At 37.2% G+C, this 23,622-nt stretch overlaps 1 protein-coding gene across 2 annotated transcripts in view; it reads left to right on the top strand.

The window, feature by feature from the left end:
- The window catches only part of LOC124623186 (DNA helicase MCM9-like), a 163,755-nt gene that overhangs the window by 126,796 nt on the left and 13,337 nt on the right, over positions 1 to 23,622 (top strand). For both annotated transcript variants that reach the window (XM_047148990.1, XM_047148992.1), the window contains one exon: positions 16,506 to 16,678. In XM_047148990.1, the coding sequence (XP_047004946.1) occupies positions 16,506 to 16,678 (173 nt within the window). The remainder of the gene's footprint in view (positions 1 to 16,505; positions 16,679 to 23,622) is intronic.

A 23,622-nucleotide genomic window follows, 5' to 3' on the forward strand; every position in this document is an offset into this window, starting at 1 on the left:
ATTAAAAATTGCTGCTTAAATAATTAAAATAATAAATTTTTAAATAATAATGGAAAGAAATTGGAAATTACTCATATCCTGAGTGAACTTTAGTTGGCATTAATATCAACAGACCTTCAATATTCAACACATTATTAGATTAACATTAATAAATTTATGTACAGCCTTTTCCTGTTACCTCTATTGTGTATGGAGATTGGTATGACAGTACTGGTTCCGTATTGCCCCTCCTCTGCTCTGGTTCTTGTTTGCTTCGATCCTCTTGATGCAGGTTTCTCGGCGCGGGTGGAATGATGAACAGAATATAAATGTACGAATAAAGTTTTCCTTCCTAATAATTTTCTATAACACTTCTTTAATGTATGGTTGGAATATAAATTTCTTTTTAACAGTATTAACTCTGTGGAACTCATAATACATCCGCCCACTATCTCTTAAGAGACAAACAGGTGAAGGTTAATCTAATGAAGAGTGCATCTCTCCTTGTTTTGTTAGTATGCCAATATTATCTATGGTACAAAATTATTATTATTTTTTTGAGAGCATTAAAGGCATCTACCTTCTTTTTTAACTCTGTAATGTCACTGTTAACTTCAGAAAGTGCTTCATGCTTTACCTGTGTTTTCATATCATTCAATTTTTCGTCAATTTCAGTGCGTAAATTTTTGGCTAAGTCATCGAACTTCTGTGAGACCATCCATGTCTTGCAAATCCTTGAATACTTGTTTTTCTTCTTGTTTCATTGTATTTAGATCTTGTGTAACAGTGTTTTTGTTGCTGTTTTACCATGTTCATATCTGTTTCATATCACTGAAAGTTGTATTGATACTATCTAATTTCTAGTTTATGTTAGATAATAACTGCCATAGCAGTGCGTTAGTTGTACTACTGTGGTTGCTGTCAGCTGTACTTTTCAAGTTAATGTTTGTGCTGTGACCAAGTGGTGTTTGTAACGTGTTGTCAAAATTCATATTGGAATCACACTCCAATATTTCATTCACGAGCAGTATTTGCTCTGGAACATGTGTGACATTGTCTGGTCAGTTGTAAACACTGTGTCGTTAAGGTCATTCTGTTGTGGAGCATCACTATCATTTGTCATGCCTGCGACACTCATCTCTGATCTGCTTAAACTTTCTGCAGTAGGCATGCATGGTGCCTGAACTTCAATTGTTCGATCACGCAATTCTACGCCATTTTGGCTGATTGTGTTTTTGCTATCGCTATCAACAATGGGCATATATTTTTCGGACATGTTATACGAGTATGCTAAAAATAAGATTTTCACAAAAATGTTAAAATTTCATGTGCTACTTATTATATTTGATAATTGTAATTTACATGATGTCAAAGCCTATTTTACGTCTATTATGATGTGCAAACTATTGTACTACTCTTTATGTTTTTCTGACAATATGTATCACACTGAAAAATTCCTGTAAATTTCTCGCAAATAAATTTCAAGAAGGGGAATGATGAGGAGAAGGTTTCTATCTACTTCAAAAGAGGCGTTACCATGCGTAACAATGCAAGCAACTTGCGTAGCCATCCTACATTAGCTGCATTGAACAAAACAGCGTACTATGGAAAATTTTACATAAACTGCATCCAATTCTTATTACTTTCCAAAATTTCTTCTCAATTTCTGCCTTCTTGCTTTACTTGCTCTCCGTCGTGATTAATGCAAACAGAAAATACAGACAATTAGTTTTTATGATTCATAACAATGTCATAGAAATTTCTTACTATAATAATAGTTAACAAACCCGACTCTAAACCAGTGCCCTGAAGTCCTGGCACACAGGTCGACAGTTGTTGTATTAACAAAAAAAGAGTAAATAAATAAAATTATTATTACTAAATATTATTAAATATTCATATGGAAACACATTTTTGCAGGATATAATAAGTTTGCATTATTAGAAATATTCTGTCTTTATTTGAATTTTTCTTGGCTATTAGACTTCGCTTATATTTCAATTGTAGTTGCAGGCAGCAGATTCAGAGAACACCGGCGCTTGTCATAATCAAGAAAATTCTCCTTATAAGGTTTTCACTCCATTTCAATAATTAAAAAATACTTGATACTGTTGTTCAATATACTATTATTCATGCCCATATATGATACATAGGACTCATAATACTTCATATTTAAAATCACACATCTTCATTGTCCTCCTACTTATGACAGTGTGTGTGTAAAAAACAAAAAACAATACAAAAATATTGAATGTTTTTTCTTTCATTTGTCTACGCCTCACCGCGCATTCATAATTAATGTCTTTGCTAATGCTTATGATCTATCAGTGTTTCAATTTTTTGTTTCTTAATAAATATTAACTTTACGATATCCTGCGGTCTTTCATCATGTACCTACACAGCAGAAATTTCATCATGCTCCCAACCACAGGAATCCATAACACACATTTCGACTGTTTGTGAACATCTGCCACATTCGAGTGGTAGTTTGCCTCTGTCTGTAGTCAGAATTGTATTGATGTTAAAATTGAACAAATAGTGAACAATAGTGCACATTTTTGCATGAGATGGTAAAAGTCTAGATAGCGGCCTGTGGTATACATACGTGTTTCATGTTCAGATATCATAGACAGTCACTGTAACACACAATGGGAACGAAAGGGGGTGTGTAGCTACTGGCTCTACGCAGCCAGTGACATTCTCACATCAATGTAGAAGTGAAATCTTACATGTATTAGGAAAAAACAGCTGTATTGTCAGGTCCCGCTGTAACCACAACCTCAGAATCATAACATATTCAGAAGACAACAAAGATATAAATTTCACAGCTGTACGTTTAGGACAGTGATGATTAAAAATAGTGATACCACAGATGACAGGGTCAGTAAGCAAAAAAGGAGACAAACAAAATTGACCTCCTGCTTCTGTTGTACCGTGGCCACTGCTGCCAGGTCACTTAGGCGGACCTCGGCCATGCCAACCCATTGCAGAGATCCCTGTGTGGCTGGTTCTCCACATTTGTACACCGACACCTACCGCGCTGGCTCTGTGGAGGGGGGAGAGGTAGTGACATGCCCACATACACCACCAGCACAACCGCAACTTTATATTTGGTGCCACCCACAAGAAGACAGTGTGAGGGCAGCTTCTTCACTCGATGTAGTGTCACTGTTGGACGAGTGTTCCTGGTGGCATGCTGCCATCATGGCCTCACCCTCTTGTGCTTCAACCATGCTGGGTGACAGATCCAATCACAGACGAGGACAGTTATGTGTTATTGTATGATGAACATTGCTTGTGATCAGACTCAATATGGACTTGTATTCTTCTGTTCATGTTCTCTCATTCTCGGGTAATTCTGGTGCTTGGTATCTGCTGTTGTATATATTTATGTGTTGCTGTTGTTATTGTTGATAAAGAACTGTAGATGTGACAAAATGCAGCCTGATCACAGACTAAAAACATACTAACCGATTTGACCCACATTCTGTTCTATATATCAAGTTACATTTTTCCAGAATGTTCTAGGCACTGTTTGTTCAAATTGGAGATTATCATAACATACGGTCTTAAAAACAGAAACAATCTAAATAAACTTTCATCTTTTTGTGTGATCAGAAATCTGAGAACAAAAGTGATAATAAAGATTCTTTGATATAGTCATAAAATAAAAATGTAAAATTTCAAGATATGCCACATCACAAAGTTTTTTACACTGAGACTTTATATCACAATAAGTATTTTTCTGAAACTGGATGTATTTCTCAAATACAAGAATGATTTTTAATTTGATGAATAATAAAGTTTTGCTTATCATTCCATAAAGTAAATTTTGAAAATAATAAAACGCACATGGCATTTGTTATTAATGATATAAAACAAATAGAAACAAATTACGTATATTCTAGAGAAAAAAATCTCTCTTGTGAAGTGGAATCTCTAGGATGACCAAGTTTTTTGTACTGTACATCATTCGCATAATAGTTCATAAAATAGTAATATAGACAAATTCGGAAAAGATTATAATTTCATAAATACTTCAAGGTGTAATGGTCTTGTATAAAGACCATGAATTTCGTACTGTATAATCAAAATCAGAATAAACATTGCCGAAAAATGAGATGGGGTTGATGGTACCATGATATAAAAAGCCCATGATCTTGGTTTGTTATAGTACAAAACCAAGACTGTACACAGGCATACATCTCTTTGCATGAAGCAAATCGACAGCCATGAATGTCTTTTTTCTGGGCCCCAGAAATATGAAAATTGCATGGGGAGAGATTGGGACTGTATAGAGGATTTGTAAGGGAGTCCCAGTGAATCATCTGCAAGGTAGGTGAAACAACCTTGGCAACATGTGGGCATGCATCATCCTGCAGCGGTATGATGCCATTCATCAACCTGCTGTTCACTGACTTTTTGGAACATGGCACCACAGTTATCACACAGCAGTACATGGATGCTTTGCAAAAATTGAAGCACAGCACCAAATTCGAACACTGAGAAATGTTGACGAACAGTATCATTCTGTTACTAGACAATGCCTGCCCACATATTGCCAAGGTTGTTTGGACTTCACTGCAGATGTCTCATTGGGAAGCCCTTACACGTCATCCATACAGTCTCGATCTCTTCCCACGAGATTTTCAAATTTTTGGAGCACTGAATCAATTTACTTCAGACAGAGAGTTGCACACCTTGGTACAATCACTGCTCCATAGGCAACCACGAACATTTTTCCTTGAAGGCATTGACCAACTTGCCTGTTAAATGTATTAATTGTTTTGGTGATTACTTTTGAAATATTAAACAGTTTACTTATTTTTTCTTTCATCTGTCTCATTTTCATTTGACTCTCCTTGTTCAATAATACACAGATGTCAATTAATAAGTCCTGTAGATACCTCTTAAATGAATCATATGGCAAGTTTCTCATTGCAAGTGGGAGTTTATTATATAGCTTTTGCCAATATATTTGAAACTATTTTTGGAGTTACTTATTCTAGTATATTCTATGTCTACATTAGTTATGCTCCTTGTTGCATAATTGTGGATAATACTCCTGTAAGTTAGTCACTATACCCACTATATCCTCGTCGACAATTTCTTCTCCTTTCAAGCCACCACTGACACACAAATCCGTGGTACAGCAACGGGCATTTGCATGGCACCATCCTATGCCTACCTATTCATGGGCCATGTAGAAGAACCCTTTCTAAACACCCAGAATCGCAAACACCTCACCTGGTTCAGATTCATTACTGACATCTTTGTAGTCTAGACTGAGGGTGAGGACGCACTAATCACATTCCTCCAGAACCTCAACACCTTCTTCCCCATTTTCTGTACCTGGTTCTTGTAAACCCAACAGGCCACCTTCCTCAGTGTTGACCTTCATTTCAAGGATGGCTGTCTCAGTACCTCTGGCCACATCAAACCGACCAACTGCTAACACCACCTCCAACTACCACCTGTTCTATAGCAAGGACTCCCTTCATACAATCTAGCCAGCTGTGGTCGTCATATCTTTAGTGACGAGTAATCCATCTGAAAATATGCCAAGGGTCTCACTGAGGCCTTAACAGACTGCAACCCCAACCCAGCCTTGTCCAGAAACAGATCTCCCATGCCTTGTCTCTCCAGTCACTCACCACTTACCACATACCCACTGTCTGGCCACAAAGGAGCACTCTTGTTGTGATTCAGCACCGCCCAGGCTTGGAGCAACTAAATCACATTCTCCACATGGGTTTCAACTACTTCCCACTGTGCCCTGAAGTGAGGAATATTCTACTCACTATCCTCCCCAACCCTTCCACGGTGGTATTCCTCTTCACACAAAACCTACCCAGTATCCTCACCCATCCCTACTCTGTCCCTGTTTCCAGCCCTTGCCTCATGGCTCATATCCCTGCAGTAGACCATGGACAGGGCAACTAACAAGCTATCTGTCCACATAAATGGCCACCGCCAAACTGTAGCCAAGAAACAGCTGGTCATTCCACCTATCTAACCTATCACCTGTGGTGTGTGTGTGTGTGTGTGTGTGTGTGTGTGTGTGTGTGTGTGTGTGTAGTATTGTGTTTGAGTGAATGTGTTTGTTTTCTATTTGCAAAAAGGACTTTTTTGTCTGGAAGCTTAAATGTTTAGAAATCCTTTCGTTCTGCCAAGTCGCAGACTTAACACTTCCTGTATATGGTGAGTAGCAATCTATCCTTTTCATAATATTGTAGATATGATTTGTTTTATGATAGTTCATTATCCTTGGTTCCATATTTTGCAAATTTAGATGTTAGGAAGTCAAATGCTTTGCTCAGGTCAAGCAGCATAGCACAGGGAAAAGAATGGCTTTCAAAGCACTCCAGTACACCTGTAGTCAGAGACTTTACAGCTTCAATAGTGGATAGACCAGGCTGTTTCATCCAGTGCTCTTTGACCTTAGATATTCTGGCACTGAGGGATATTGTAACTGTCAGTACTATTTTATTACCCTTTTTATAAATTAGGACAACAATTGTGGATATGAAGATGTCACGGAATTTCCCACTATAACATGCAGTTTACAGAGTCAGCCAGAGGAGACACTGTAATATCAGTGATATGTTTCAGGATGTACTTTGAGAAACCATAAGTCCGTTTAGTACATGAGTAAGCTAGTTTACATACAGATCAGTGTACAACCTGACAACTAACCTGTGTTCACTTGAAAGTAGTGTGTCTCAAATCAGCAAGGTCCATGTTGCCCAAAGTACCGTTAGAATTATTTCACCTATTTCTGTGATATCAGATTTATCAGGATTGGCACAGTTCAGGTGACACTGAAGTCACTTGCATGGTTCATGTTGCCCTTCTATAGCATTCATTTCTTTCCAGGCTGCTTTGTATCAATCTGCGTGCTATGGCCATTACTGCTGTGTGGTGCTGTTTTGTCCTGAGTGCAGCTAGCCTTGTCTTGTAACCCCTTATGTGTATGTTATTCTGACCCACGTATTGCCACACTCGCAGTTACCAGCCTGTGGCTGCTAATGCAGTACTTCACAGTGGCTTTCTCTCTACTTGTTATTAATTTTTGCTAAAAAAAAAAAAAAAATGGTTCAAATGGCTCTGAGCACTATGGGACTCAACTTCTGAGGTCATCAGTCCCCTAGAACTTAGAACTACTTAGACCTAACTAACCTAGGGACATCACACACATCCATGCCCGAGGCAGGATTCAAACCTGAGACTGTAGCGGTCTCACGGCTCCAGACTGTAGCGCCTAGAACCGCACAGCCACTCCGGCCGGCGTTTGCTGAAAACGGGGTAGTAGCATTACATATATTTAAAAAATACGTAAACTGTGTCCATCTGAATATTCAATATGGTGTTGTCCAAAAATGTGAAGTAAATTGTTGGTCAAGAACTTTTCAAGATATTAGGTACCAATGTTTTCCTTTATATACAGGGTGGTCCATTGATAGTGACTGGGCCAAATATCTCATGAAATAAGCATCAAACAAAAAAATTACAAAGAATGAAACTCGTCTAGCTTGAAGGGGGAAACCAGATGGCGCTATGGTTGGCCCGCTATATGGCGTTGCCATAGGTCAAATGGATATCAACTGCGTTTTTTTTTAAATAGGGCCCCCCTTTTTTGTTACGTATTCGTGTAGTACGTAAAGAAATATGAATGTTTTAGTTGGACCACTTTTTTCACTTTGTGATAGATGGCACTGTAATAGTCACAAACGTATAAGTACGTGGTATCACGTAACATTCCACCAGTGCAGACGGTATTTGCTTCGTGATACATTACCTGTGTTAAAATGGACCGTTTACCAATTGTGGCAAAGGTCGATATCGTGTTGATGCATGGCTATTGTGATCAAAATGCCCAATGGGCGTGTGCTATGTATGCTGCTCGGTATCCTGGACGACATCACACAAGTGTCTGGACCGTTCGCTGGATAGTTACGTTATTTAAGGGAACAGGAAGTGTTCAGCCACTTGTGAAATGTCAGCCACGACCTGCAACAAATGATGATGCCCAAGTATGTGTTTTAGCTGCTGTCGTGGCCAATCCGCACATCAGTAGCAGACAAAATGTGCAAGAACCGGGAATCTCAGAAACGTCGGTGTTGAGAATGCTACATCAACATCGATTGCACCCGTACCATATTTCTGTGCACCAGTTATTGCATGGCGACTGCTTTGAACGTCATGTACAGTTCTGCCACTGGGCAGAAGAGAAATTACGGGACGATGACAGATTTATATAACTGCGTAGGCTTCCGCAGCCAGAGTTAGTCGACATAAAAGTTTTCTGGGTATGGTACCACGTCATAATGTAAAAAACTACTGCTGCTGGAGAAAAACCAACGTTACGGCCACAGTTGCAACGGCCTTCTTCTGGGTCTGAGAAGGAGGTCGCTGCAACCGTGGCCAAAACATTGGTTTTTCTCCAGCAGCAGTAGTTTTTTACATTATGATGCAGTTCCATACCCAAGAAACTTTTATGTTGATGACAGATTTTTTGCACGCGTTCTATTTTGCGACGAAGCGTCATTCAGCAACAGCGGTAACGTAAACCGTCATAATATGCACTATTGGGCAACAGAAAATCCACAATGGCTGCAACAAGTGGAACATCAGCGACCTTAGTGGGTTAATGTATGGTGCGGCATTGTGGGAGGAAGGATAATTGCCCCCATTTTATCGATGGCAATCTAAATGGTGCTATGTATGCTGATTTCCTACGTAATGTTCTACCGATGTTGCTACAAGATTTTTCACTGCATGACAGAATGGCGATGTACTTCCAACATGGTGGATGTCCGGCACATAGCTCGTGTGCGGTTGAAGCAGTATTGAATAGCATATTTCATGACATGTGGATTGGTCATCGAAGCACCCGATCTGACATCCCCAGATTTCTTTCTGTGGGGAAAAATGAGGGATATTTGCTATCGTGATCCATCGACAACACCTGAAAACATACGTCAGCATATTGTCAATGCATGTGCGAACATTACGGAAGGCGAACTACTCGCTGTTGAGATGAATGTCATTACACGTATTGCCAAATGCATTGAGGTTGACGGACATCATTTTGAGCATTTTTTGCATTAATGTGGTATTTGCAGGTAATCACACTGTGACAGCATACATTCTCAGAAATGATAAGTTCACAAAGGTACATGCATCGCATTGGAACAACCAAAATAAAATGTTCAAACGTACCTACGTTCTGTATTTTAATTTAAAAAACCTACCTGTTACCAACTGTTCGTCTAAAATTGTGAGCCATATGTTTGTGACTATTACAGTGCCATCTATCACAAAGCAAAAAAAGTTTTCCAACAAAAACAATCATATTTTTTTATGTACTACACGAATATATAATAAAAAATGGGCGTTCCTATTTAAAAAAACACAGCTGATATCCGTTTGACCCATGGCAACACCATCTAGAGGGCCAACCATAGCGCCATCTGGTTTCCCTCTTCAAGCTAGACAAGTTTCCTTCTTTGTAGTTTTTTCGTTTGACGCTTATTTCGTGAGATATTTGGCCAGGTCACGATCAATGGACCACCCTGTATATCTGAATGTTAATTAAAGTGTAAAAATCTGAAGCCAAATCGGTCAAGAATTTTCAGATATATTTGGTAACAGTGGTTCCCAATTTATACAAGTATATTGCACATATAGTTAGATATAATATATATATTAAAATAGGGGGGTAATCCCAAAAGTAAGGTCTCCTATTTTTTAATAAGTACATAGACCTGTTTATTTCTGCAGTGGTTTACACAGTTTACAGCTTGAACATTTAGCTATTTTTCGACATAATCAACATTTCTGTCAATGCATTTTTGTAGACGCTGTGGCAGTTTTTGTATGCCCATGTCATACCAGCTCGCTGCCATGCTGTTCAGAAAGTTATGAACCTCTTCTTTCACCTCTTCGTTGGACGAGGTGAAAGACTTTCTGAACAGCATGGTGGCGAGCTGGTATGACATGGGCATACAAAAACTGCCACCGCGTCTACAAAAATGCATTTACATAAATGGTGATTAAGTAGAAAAATAGCTAAATGTTCAAGCTGTAAACAGATGTAAACCAATGTAGAAATAAACAGGTCTATGTACTTATAAAAAAAATAGGAGACCTTACTTTTGGGATTACCCTCGTATATAGCCTATTTCTGTCTGGATGTTGATTAGAGTAATGTGGAAAAATTTGACGTCATCAGTCAAGAACTTTTCGAGATTTTTGACAAACAAAGTCATCTCTTCACATATTACATATATCATATGTTTTTTTTATCTGTTCAAAAATATATATACCCTGCGTGGTCATTAGAGTAACATGGAAAAAAGTTGAGTAAATCAGTCAAGAAGTATTAGAGATTTTTGGTAACAACGTTTTCTCATTGTAGAGTATTTATTAGAGTATCTTGTAAACATTTGAAACAAATCGGTCAAGTATATTTTGAGATTTTTGGCAACAGCATTAAACAACAACTCGTCTTTATATAGTAGTACAGGTACCTTTATTCCCTGTCCTATTCTCTGCTTCATAATAGAATCACCAGCATTTGTCATGATTTTGGCACTTTTAGTTAGTTGTGAACAAAACTTATTGAGTAAGTTACTGAGAGTGTCGATAAACATATCAAAGGCACTGTCACGTTGTTACAGTTACTCAGACTTTCGCACTCACCTTTGGATAACTTCCCCGGACCTCAAGCGCATAATGTGGTTTGCTTTTAACATTATGAACTCCTTAACATAGGAGGGTTGCTGTACACTTTGATTAACACTTTCAGTAGTCAGCCATAATCGTAGATGATCTGATTGTATTGGATCCATCACATCGTAATTGAATCAATTTTTATCTAGGTTAGTAATTATAGTGTGCTAGTATGCATCTTGTCTTGCTGGATGTTCATTAGTCCAATACAAATTGAGAGCTTATAAATAGTTAAGCAGGCCACAATTTGTGTTTTACACATAATGTTAAGATGAATTTCGGCAAGAAACACAAGGTTGAAGTTGCCATGTTTCATCTCCAGGTTCTCAAGATCTTCAGTAAACGCTGTAATATCAAATTTTGAGTTACAGTAGACAGAGACAAGTATTAGCTTAATGCTAGAAATGAGTACAGCCACAATTTCAAAACCTTCCTCTTGAAAAAACATTACACATTTAGTGTGTCATAGCTAATATTAAACACTTTATTTACAAAAATTGCTATTTCTCCAAGGCTATTGTAGTCCTACAGTGTACTTGCTTAGCACATGTCCTACAGGGAAGTAAAAGGCAGATTCAGCTTGTATGAGCCACTGGTCATTTATGCACAAGATATACCACAGTTTGTGTTTAAGGACATATCTAGTTCATTTAATTTTTTATGTGAAACATTAGTAACGTACTGTCTGTAGCTACTGGTAGGGAAAGCATATGACATTCGTCTTTTCACATTTATTATTGGCAGCGGGCTCCCACTCAGCAGGCTTAAATATCTGCTTTGACTCAGTGCTCCAATTTATCTCAAGTTATAACAGTTTATTTCTAAGACAATGAATGTTTAGGCTTAAAATCTATGTGTAACTAGGATAAGGACTGGTTACAGTCATATTTATGTTATGCTGTGTCATATTCCTTCGTATGTCCTGTTGACATCCCAAAAATCCACAAGAAGCGCAGGTTTTCTGTGTCTCACGGATCATTCACTGAACTGTGATTAGTTGCTTGCTACTGTTGCATCCATTTCTGTTGTTGTTGTTGTTGTTGTTGGTGGTGGTGGTGGTGGTGGTGGTGCTGCTGCTGCTGTTTGAGATCCAACAACTTATATTTGGTTTCAAGTGATATAACTTCACTGTCTGCAGATTTGACTCCTGATTCTCTAGATAGCACCTATTTCTTGTTCATGAGAGGTATTACCTCCCTGGCATCATCCTGCACATTTGAGATTTATTTACTGATCACTGTTGTTATAACGCTTTCTCATTCCTGTTCACATACCGGACAATTGTTGTTTCACTTAGGATATTCTGAGCCAGTGAATTAGCATTAAGCAAATTCTGGGGCCATCTAAGAGGAATAGGTTTCTATTGTGGTGGTATTTTGTTTTCTTCTTCCATAATTGCTGCATTTAGAAAGGTACTTAATGCATTTTTTCCTGACAAGTTTAGGCGCATCACATGGTTAGTAAACTGGAAATTAACAAACACCTAGGTCACAGCCAATATTTAATCCTAAATGACCAGACACAGCCTAATACTTCCCCTCTCCTAAACTTCATATAATCATCACTGTTGTTCATTACTTCCCACACTGTCTGTTCCTACATATTCCCATTTTCCTGTATTCATTAAGTTCTTTTGTTTTATTGAAGCTGTCTATGTATTCTGTACAGACTGTAGTTTTAACTGTTAAGGCTTTCATTCAACTGGTACTTGTATTATGGTCCATGTTTAACACCTCTTGTTGTTGTCTCGTCAAGTATTGTGTATATTTTACTTGGTTTATTAATTTAGTGCAAACTGTTACATAGCCACAGTTTTGAATATAATGTTAATGTTAAAATGCAGTACCACCACACTCTCAAAGATTGCATTTACTATATGTTCCCTCAAACTCCTCCATTTTCCTGCATTTATTTATTTCTGTTTATCTTACTGATATTGCTTAAGTTCCTTATGTATTCTGTAGTTACATTGACAATTGTTTCTTCTTTTAATTGGTTTGTGTATCACTCTCCATGTTTTATACCTCCTGATGTAGCCTTGAATGTAGAATGTAGTTTATTTGTCTCATAACGCGCAGTTACAAATGAAAGATTTTTGTACAGGAGGCACGTCAAATTACTTTTAAAAAAAGGTTATAATAATTAACAAAATCAGTAGGCATTTCTGCATTTTTACACATGAACAATTTAAGAAGAACATATATAACACTTATGGTCATTTTGCAGCTTGCAGTACAATTTATACAATATATTAACAATTTATTATACAATACATATTGTTTATTTTCTTTTCAAATTGCCAAACTGTCCTGTGTGAATCCTTCAAGTGAATAATAATGTTTTTCCACTAGTGTATTAAATAACAATCTTTTTATTGGGTCAAACTCCATATTTAACAGATTTGTGTTGTTTAATTTATTGTAAATTTTTAATCCCATGTAGAATGGTGTTTGAGCATAAAGTTTTAAATTATGAGAGGCAAGTTTGAAACTGTCTCTGTGACGAGTACTGTAATTGTGGTTGAAATGAAAATTGTCAAGTGTCTTTTGATTTTTACAAATGAAAATAAAAATTTTATAGATGTACAAAGAAGGGATGGTTAGTATTTTTAATTTTTTTAAATAATGGGTACATGATGATCTTTTTTGGACTAAACACGTGTTTCTTATGATTCTCTTTTGAAGTGTAAGTAATCTCGGGCTGTTCATAGGGTTTCCGCGTTAAATTATTCCATACTGAATTATAGTCTCAAAGTAGCTGTGGTAGACTATCTTCCTGGTGGCTATTAGAGTGGAACCTGATAAGACATTCATTGCGTAAGCTAGGCTGTTTAGTTTGTTTGCTAAGAAGTCTACATGTGCCTTCCAATGTAAATTTTAACAAGATTTAGACCTAGAAATTTTACATAACTTGCTTCAGTCATTTCCTGATAGTCATGCACTATTTTTATGAGAGTGATGATGTTTTAGCACTGAACTGCACTAATTGTGTTTTTGTGGCATTGAGTTTTAATACATTTTGCTGAAACCATAATTCTAGGTATCCCATTATATGTTCCACTATATCATGAGTTTGTTCTAAATTGTCGTATTCAATTAAAACCATGGTGTCATCTGTAAATAAAACTGAGTGAACATCAATGTTTAAAGGTGAATCATTTATGTACGGCAGAAAAAGATAAGGCCCTAAAATTGAGCCCCGTGGGACCCCTGTATAAATCTTGTTCCAGTCCGAGAATGATTTTTTCCATTTGAATTTAGAATAACTCTTAAGTTTTCTTTTGACAAATAAGATTTGAACTACTGCAGTGCCCTGTTCAAGATCCCATACCTTTCTAGCTTGTGTAGAAGTATTTTAAGTGATTGACCAAGTCAAAAGCTTTGGCCAAATCACAAAAAAATATCTGTGACCTTTTTATTATCTTTTCAGTGACTTCCCTGATAGCATTTATTGTAGTGTTCCCCTTTTGAAATCCAAACTGATTTTTAACTGTAAAATTGTTTTCTATAAGAAAGCTTTCAAGATGTTTTGCAACAATCCTTTCTATCACCTTACCAAAAACTGACAACAGGGAAATAGGGCAGTAACTTCCCCTGTAATCTGGTGGGCCTTCCTTAAACAATGGTCTTATCTCAACATATTTTGATACGTCTGGGAAATATCCTTCCTCCAATGACCGATTAATAATTTTAGCCAAAGGATGAGAAATGATGCTATGAACAGTGTTGACTACAGTAGTTAGAATTTCATCCCACCCAGCTGATTTCTTGTATTTTAAAGACACTACAGCATCTTCTACATCTTTTGGAATAATTCTTTCGAATGTTTTAAGTCTTGCATTTTGTTTTATATTTACAAAGTTGACATCTACCTTGTCCTGGTGGTCTGTGATATCTACTTCTGATTTTGTCAAGTACTAATTTTATTTTATTTTATTTTATTAGTTTTGTTTATTAATAGAAACTGTTATGTACGCATGCTGTTCCTATTTTGCGTTAAAGTTTTTCCTGTCTACTCCATTTTTATTTAATTACTGTTCAGTTTTTTACTTTTTCGTTGCACTATCACCACACTGTCAAAGATGTTACTTACTGTATGTTTCTGCTTCAGTCTAGACATGTTACTTCTCTTCCAATGTGTTTTGCAAACATTGTAACTTCTTTAGTCACAATACTCAGTAAATGTCTGAAGATGGCCTTGTAAGCTGAAAACCGGTTAACACAATAAAAATTAATTTTGTAGAACAAAAATAAACTGGTGCTTTTCATTTATTATAATGTTGTTCTACTAAGAACTGACACTAGATTCTGTTGACATAACCCATTGTAGGTGACATTTTTTTGCTTAATGCTTTATATTTGTTGTTTACTTACTCCAAGTTCATGAATGTTCACCAAACTTTGAGAGTTCACTTTTGCATTCATCCCATGCTACCTTTTTGGCTGCATCACTTTTTTCATTCTAGGAGTAACAACCATGTACACCTAAACTTGCCACCATGTTGAAAATATTTGTACCAACTAAATGTGGTCTGCCACCTGCAACATATATGACTGAGCTTATGTGATCATTGACAGTGTAGGAAAATATACATTGCTACTTAGCATAAAGATGACACGTTAAAGCGATCATTCCATTTCATAACCAAACAGATAATTACACCCAGGCATTTGTCAGTATACAAACAGCGTGAGTTCTCCTCCTTGATGTGATGCAGCCTGCTGGCTGTGTGATAAGTGTCAAATTAATTTTTGAATTATGCAGCTCTACTCTTTCCCAAAGCCTACTTGTTCTGCAATCGAGGAAAATTTTGTATTTTCGAAATGTTTGCAAGATAAGTCTCTCCAACACATTATGATAGTTGAATAAAAGGGAAATTGCACAATATCTTTTCTGGTATTTAAAATTGCTATAATTTTAGCTCTCCACTCTCCCACCCCCCTTTTTGTATCTTTCAGATTTGAAGACCATTATCCAATAACTATAACAGCTGTTTCTTTTTTAAGGTACCAGATTTTTTTAAAAATCTGATTAGTTTGCAAATCATCCACTCCAACAGCCTTACTCATCCTATATTTCCCAGAGCACGTTTCACGTCATGTAATGTGGAAGTTATTTTATAGGTCACTCATTTTGTAATTGTATTCTTGCTTCCTTTGATACAAAAAGGTGAGTTTCTATTAAATAAAGATGTGAGTTGTCTGATCTACTTTGCAGATACAAGAAATGTCTCATTTGAAAAAAGAATTATAAAATACAACATAAATATAATTACAGGCTAAATTTTAATTATATAAGAAAACATAATGTATTGGACTCACAGTTTGTTTTATGACGAGGAATGCTACCAAGTCCCTATTCTGTCTAGAATGCGCACGAAATATCGGGAAATCTGTCAAAGACTTTAGTGATCTGTCAGAAAATAGACAGGAGGCACCTCAATCACTCCATGTTCAATGATATGAGTAGCTGAAGTGCTAACTTCCAATTCCATGCAATCTGAATAAAGAATAATAAGATCCTGGTATGCTATATGCTTATAATAAAGATTTTATTACAGTTTTATTTGCTTGAAATTAATCCCCCCACGTACTCTTTTTCATTCTGTTTCGTGTGTTCCAAAAAGAAGTAGAAAATTAAATTTATTGTAAGCTTGTCAGCAACTCTGTAAATATTGTACAGATTTAGAAATAAATAGCACATGTGATGCCACACAGCTTGTAACAGAATCACACATTAACTGTTGAAATATTAATTCCAGCTCGTAGTGAGTACAGTCTCTCTCATTACAGACTGTCACAGGCTCATGCGAGGTTGATGTTCAGGGAAACCGTGACTGTGCAGGATGCAGTAATAGCTATAGCACTTATGGAATCCTCAATGCAAAGTGCTGCTCTTATCAGTGGAATGGATACTCTTCATACATCTTTCCCTGACAATCCAACAATGGAATACAAGGACCATGGTAAGCAAGTCTCCCTAATATATATATTTTACTCAACTCTTTACAAATGACTAAAACTGGACATGTAGTATATACAATGAGCATCATTCTCATATGGATTAGAAATTAAGAAATAAGAGAAACATCAAAAGTAATTTGGAAAATCATAGGAATCTTCAAAAAAAATCTAAGCTCTTAGAAATAGAAGAAACCAAACTTTTTAAACACGCACTTAAAGGGTATCAAGTACGAAGAGTTATTTTCAAGAATGAAAATGGCAAGATAGGTTTAAATAACAAGGAAAATACTAGCAAAATTTTTTGGCTGGGTCTTTAATACTTTGCGTGCAGCTCACGTAGATTTACGTGTCTCCACTTCCAACTACTTTGGACAGATAACATAAATTTCTGTTTTTTGATCTGCACACGTTTTCTGAGACCTGTTGCTCATACCAGCAACTGTTTCAATCTAACAAAAAGTTGTACATGAATTGAAAGGTTCATTACAGTGAACAACTGTATGAATTTATTTTTGTCTTTTGTTTTACCGTGAGATAGTCAGTATTACAGTTGTTGCCTTGTGCATTGAGGCTTGAAAACGGTTGACGGAAAACGAGATTCTTGCTGAACTGATTGCGGACAATTGTTCTGTAGTTCCAAGTGATTCAATTGAGGTTATTGATAGAGTTAGTGGAAGTGAAGAAGAAAGCAACAGGGCTATAATCAACCAAAGTGAGACCATTGTGAACGATTTAGATTACTAAGCTTCTGCCAGCAAAAGTTGGTGAAGAAGGACAAGACCATTATTTTAGAAACATTTAAAGGAAACCCAGGTGTAAAACCCCTTCCCAGTAAGATCAGTAGCTTTATAAGAGCTGTGAAATTATTTCTAGGGGATGAATTGTTTCATCAGATGTTGAAACAATCAAACTTGTGATACAAACAAAAGAAAAACCAGTCTCCCAAATTTTGAATGTCACTGCTGTTAAACTGAAAAAAATTCTGGGCATGATTATCTTGATGGGGAAAATAAAAGATTATTTAAAGGACTATTGGTCAACATGTTCTTTAATAAACACACCGATTTTTGGCAAGCTAATGAGCAGAAATTTATTTGAGCAGATAACGAAATAGTGGCATTTCAATGACAATTGCTTACAGAGTGGCCAGGAAAACAGTCTCTACAAAATTGAAGCTGTGCTAAAGTACCTCATAAATAAATTTCAGACCATATACAGATTTGAACAAGAGCTTTCCCTTGATGAAGCAATGATAGTATGGAGAGGGCGGCTTTGTTTCTGGACATATAATCGTTAAAAATTCACCACGGTTTGCTTGTTCGTATGGTTTGTGAAAGTGTAAGTGCGTATATCTCCAATCTGAAAATATACACTGGGGAAGGAAAAAGCTTCAAGACACTATTCACTTTGTGCTTTCACCTCACCTTGGCATGTGGCACCACATTTATCAAGGCAACAGTGCAAACTAAACTAAACTCCATCCGAACAGACAATGAAGGCCCAATGGTACCAATTGGCTGCTGTATCATCCTCAGCCCATATGCGTCATTGGATGCGGCATGTGGTTGGCCTTTTAGAATGGGAAACAAGAGTGTGGTACAATATAAATCAAGAGAGGTCTCCATCAGTGTCTACTAACAGAACCTCTAAAGAAAGGGGGCACTAACTTTGGAGACATGATGAAGTTTTGCTGCGGTCATGGAAAGATAAAAGGGGGTTAAGAATGTAACAATTCACGAAACGTCCATGGTTGCAACAGGAAAAAAAAAAAAAAAAAGAAGAAGAAATCATGACAAGTGCAAATCATACAGAAAACAAAATGTATTTTGATGTACAATAAATTTATGGAAGGCATGGATAGATCTGATCAATAACGTTTGTATTGTGGGATAATGCAGAAAATCAATGAATGGTCAAAGGAAGTAGTTAGGTTTCTAATAAACTGTAGTTTGTTTAAATCCATACAAAGTGTACAAAACCTATATCCAGATATACAGTATAGTTCCTAAAAGAAGTACAAGAGCCTGGACAAGTGGTGGTCAAGTTGGTGCAGCAACTATGAAGAATACTGAAGCAGTCCAACATACAAAACTTGCACCTGCTAATGATCCACCTGGTCGATTGTCAGGGAATATGAAAGAACATACTTTTCGGACCATTGAGGGAAGTTGAAAACAGAAATGCCCAACACGACCTTGCAGAGTTTGCGCAATGCATCGTAAAAGAAGTGAAACAAGATACTACTGCCAGTTTTGTGAAGTACTGTTACAAAAGATGTGTGTGTCCAGAGGTATCACACCCTTCAAGAATATTAGAACATCGTGCAAAAATGTCTGCGTAGTTTTATCAGCTTCAGACACCAGTAAGTGCTCATTTCGCGAGCATGTTAACAAAAATCACCGGGAACTGCAACAATAACCACGTCGCAGCAACCGGTATGCAATTTATTAAACTGTCCAGTTCTAGCAGTTAAATTAGAATTTTCAAACTCTTGCAGGCTTTCTTCCAACACAGCAAAAAATTCATGAAGTCGTCAAAATACGTAAAAACAACAAAGCAAATGGTAAAGATTATTATAGCAGAATTAATGAAATAGTCAGAACCAAAGATTACGAGAGATCTAAAATTGCTTTTTGAGAACATTTAGAAATTCGCAATGTGTCCAGAAGAGGGGAAAATAGCATTGATACACCTGATACATAAAAATGGAGACAGGCAAACGTCAACAATTACAGAGGAGTGGCTCAGGATAGTTTCTGAAAGGGAATGTCCTGAACAGAATGATTTTTAGCTTAAAATTAGTAATTTTCCAAGAGACCTATAACAGTAACATTTATTAATTTCAAGAGAGTGTTTGAGCCTGTAGACAGAGAAACAGCAGATGAAGTCAGTAGAGAATGTGGTGTTAAAGCAAAACTGGCAAACATAACTCATAAAACTCTAACAAATGCAATGTCTAAAGTGAAATCTATGGGAGAAGTATACTGACGGAAACAAAATAGCAACACCAAGGAGGAGTTGTGTGACATAAATAAAAGTTGGTAGGTGTGTTTTTACATCTGAAAGATGTCTGTTCGCATTTCATGCCAATTGCGGAAGAGTGGTGCTAGTGGCGTTACTATGAAGGTGAAAATCAGCTTTGCTTTAAATACACTCAGTAACTGTCATGAGAGTTAGTTACCTTTGAGATTGGACACGGTGATTTGATGTTAGTCAAGAATGCCTTCAAGGTGACAATGACATCAAGGGCTACAAGAAGCAGGATGTTCCTTCTACGATATTGTACGGTCACAAGATGATCAGACTCCGACAGCTGTGTGGCACTACCAAGAGGGAAGACCATTGTGTTCAGCGTATGACTCTGGTGTCATACTGCATCTGCAGCAGCAATTTGAGCACAGTGTGAGGTACTGGGCGCACGGGCCGCTCGGCAAGCCGGGGCTCGTCAGCGACTGCGTGGTGCCGTACGTTAGCCGGAGCAAGAGGGGTAGTCCCAGTGTGTCGTCCAGCCACCACATGGCTGGGAATTCCACGATGACGCTGTGTCGATGAAGGAGACATGCCAGGAGCGCCAAATATGGCGGACTTTGTGAAACCTTAATGGCAGAAGACATTTCGCAGTTCATATAGAAATTAATAGTAACCAGATGAATCATAATACCTCAAAAAGAAACATGTACTTTACCATTATTTGCACGACGATTCTGATAGCGTTATCAGATTTTCAATATCTTTATTAGTTTAAAGTTTAGTATCTGACGATAAATTATACAAGTAACACCCAGCAACGAATTTCCAAAATCTAAACAGTTCATCCGATTTTGTCAATTGACGTGTCTTTAGAAAGCTATTAGTGTAAACCTAAATTGGTATAAATTACAGGCATGTAACTTGAACAGTACATGAGTTGTTGGAGGTCAAAGTGGCCAGTTACTATCGATTGTATTAGGCCATAAGCACTCCACAGTTACATGAAAAATCGGTAGCAGCATGCTTATAAATATATTTATTCATCTATGTTTGTTTATACCTGATATATATACTATTCGTGAAGAAATTGGTTAAATATTTACTGTGTTTTAGAAAGCACAGAGACATTAGGCTGCTGGCCCACCTTTTGTTTCTATTCCTTTGATATATGTTTACTTGAATTGTTTATGTATTTAATAATATGTGTTAGAGCATGTTTATGGTCCAGCCATAGGAAGATTTATTTAATTTCAGGTTATTTAAATGTAAATACAGTATTTTGAATGTGTTTCATTACGTTTGTGAGTGTGCATTGGCTTGAAGACATGGCAGGAGCGCTCTAGCCAATCACAGCGCTCGTTACTACAGCAGGTGACTACTGAAGGGGGGGAGGAGCATGGCTCGGGAAGAGGACGGCAGTTCTGGACAGTACGGCACAAGAATGGGGAGAGTGCTAAACGAGGAGGCGCGACAGACGGTCACGGGAAGGCTTGGAGAGTGGAGGAGTTTGCAAGTGGCTGCGAGAGATAGAAATATTTCGTAGTGCCAATTGGTGCACTTGTGAGATTTCTGTGGCTTCTGGAATTAGGACGTAGTGTGCGTTTAGAAGTGAATATCTCGCGAGCTATGTTGTTGCTGATAACTAATTACGTGAAGTAGGAATCTGTTGCTTCCCTGTTATTCAACTTATATTTTATTTAATTGCTGGACACCAGTAAGCGTTTTACAGTAATAAAGGGCATTCTTAAAGATGCTGCTGTCATACTCGTCATTTAAAGTAATTAAAATAGTACCTGCAGAATTTATTTAATTGCAATCTTTCATGTATAAACGTATATATTACGTTTAAAATTCACAATTGCCGAGTGATAGAACCTTCGACCATTCGATTCTTGTGTATATTCATATTGTATACTGTAGACTCGGCTGTATTTGGCTTGTAATGCGGCAACTATGTATCCCAGCCCCTATACAACGAAACCAGCCAAAACTTTCAATATTTCAACTCTGAGTCTGAGGGTATGTAGTTGAGGGCCACGCACCTCATCATTTCATTATTTTATTAGAAAGCCTGCAACAGTTTGCACCACAGTGACACAATGAACTGTTACAAATTGATTACTTCAAGAACAGCTCCAGACCAGACACCCTGTAGCAGCAATCTGAGCGCAGTTCGCACCACAGTGGCACAATGAATTGTTACAGTGTGCATTCCACTGACCTCAAACCACTGCCGTTTGCAACTTCTGAGTGTCAATCGAGAGCCCTTTGGAGGGCAAGGTGGAAGTCTGTTGTGTTTCCTGGTTCCACCTCACCGCCAGTGACGGCCATATGTTGGTTAGGAGGCAGCCAGTTGAGGGACTGCAACTGACCTGTCCACATGTTGGACAGAGTGGACACCACACCTGGAGTTAAGGTCTTGGCTGCGATTTTGTATGATAGCGGGAGCACTCTCATGGTTATCCCAAGCAGCCTGACTATATATTTGTAAGACAGTCTGGTGATTCGACTTGTGCTGCCATTCATGAACAGCATTCCTGGGGGTGTTTTCCAACAGAACAGTGCTTGCCCACATACCACTGTTGTAACTCAACATCCTCTACCGAGAGTTGACATGTTGCCTTGGCCTGCTCGACCATTAGATCTATCTACAACCGAGCACAAATGGGACATCACTGGACGACAACTCCAGTGTCATCCACAAACGGCATTAACTGCCCTTGTATTGACCAACCAAGTGCAATAGGCATTGAATTCCACCCCGCAAACTGACATCTAGTACCTTTACAACACTATGCATGCACATTTGTGTGCTTGCAGTCAACATTCTGGTGGTTACACAGGTTATTAATGTGCCAGCATTTCACATTTGTAATGGCTTATCTTGCATTTGCATTAATCTGTGACTTTAAAATGTTAATTACTTGTGTATGTTACCTACACAAGTGTATTTACGAAATTTCGTCCCTCTATGTTAATTATTTTTTGGTGTTGCCAATCTCTTCTGTCAGTGTATCAGCCATTTGAAATAAAAACTTGTGTTGCACAAGGGCATGATGTCTTTAAAAAAACTGTAATGTACCATACTGGAATCTGGAGCTAGAACACCACAAAATTGAAACAATAATGCTGGGAAGGAAAGCAAATGAAATTAAGAAGGTAAACTGCCTTTCTTTGTTTTGCAATACTTTCTGAAAACATGAGAGAAGCAGTTACTCCAGAAAATCTTCTGGAAAAAATAGCATATACACCTGATCTCAGGATTTCAATCGAAAATACAAAACACATGACAAATATAAAAAATGCACCAAAATACATAAAAACAAAAATAGGTAAAATAGACTGATTTAGTAAAATTAATATCTTGGAGAAACTGTGCAGCAGAATAATCTAGAAAAATTCGCAATAGATGGAAGAATTAATAAACTAGAAGGAGCATACGGTGTGAGAAAAATATCTACAACAGGAAATGAATATCTAGAAAAGCAAAACTAAAACACTATACCTCAGGTGCATGTGAAAATTTAACAATGAACTTGAGAGATAGATTATTAGAAAAATAATGAATGTAATACAAACCAAGGATCTCTGGAAAATGTGAAATAAGAAGGAAGTCTCCTAAAATATCAGAAGTAGCGTCAAAGAGAAGATTACTTTTCTTTGCACACCTCTACCCAATGAAACAAAATGTACTAACAAACCAAATATTCCTGTATTGCTAGAGAAAGTAATCAACACTGATATCGATTGTAAGAAAAAGACTAGAAAGAAACAACATCAAAGAATTGAAAATGACAGGAAGCAAACATTTTAAGAATAAAATACTTAATTTAGAAGGTTTCAAGGCAAAAATAAAAACAAAAATAAAATAAATAAAAAAAAAACAAGGGGAAAGGGTAATTCAACCTGATTGAGGCTGACGCTACCTCAAATAACAAAAAACTTGGTTATACGGAAATATCACTAAATTAATGTG

The sequence above is a fragment of the Schistocerca americana genome, chromosome 7 (genome assembly GCF_021461395.2).
Source record: "Schistocerca americana isolate TAMUIC-IGC-003095 chromosome 7, iqSchAmer2.1, whole genome shotgun sequence".
NCBI lineage: Eukaryota > Metazoa > Arthropoda > Insecta > Orthoptera > Acrididae > Schistocerca > Schistocerca americana.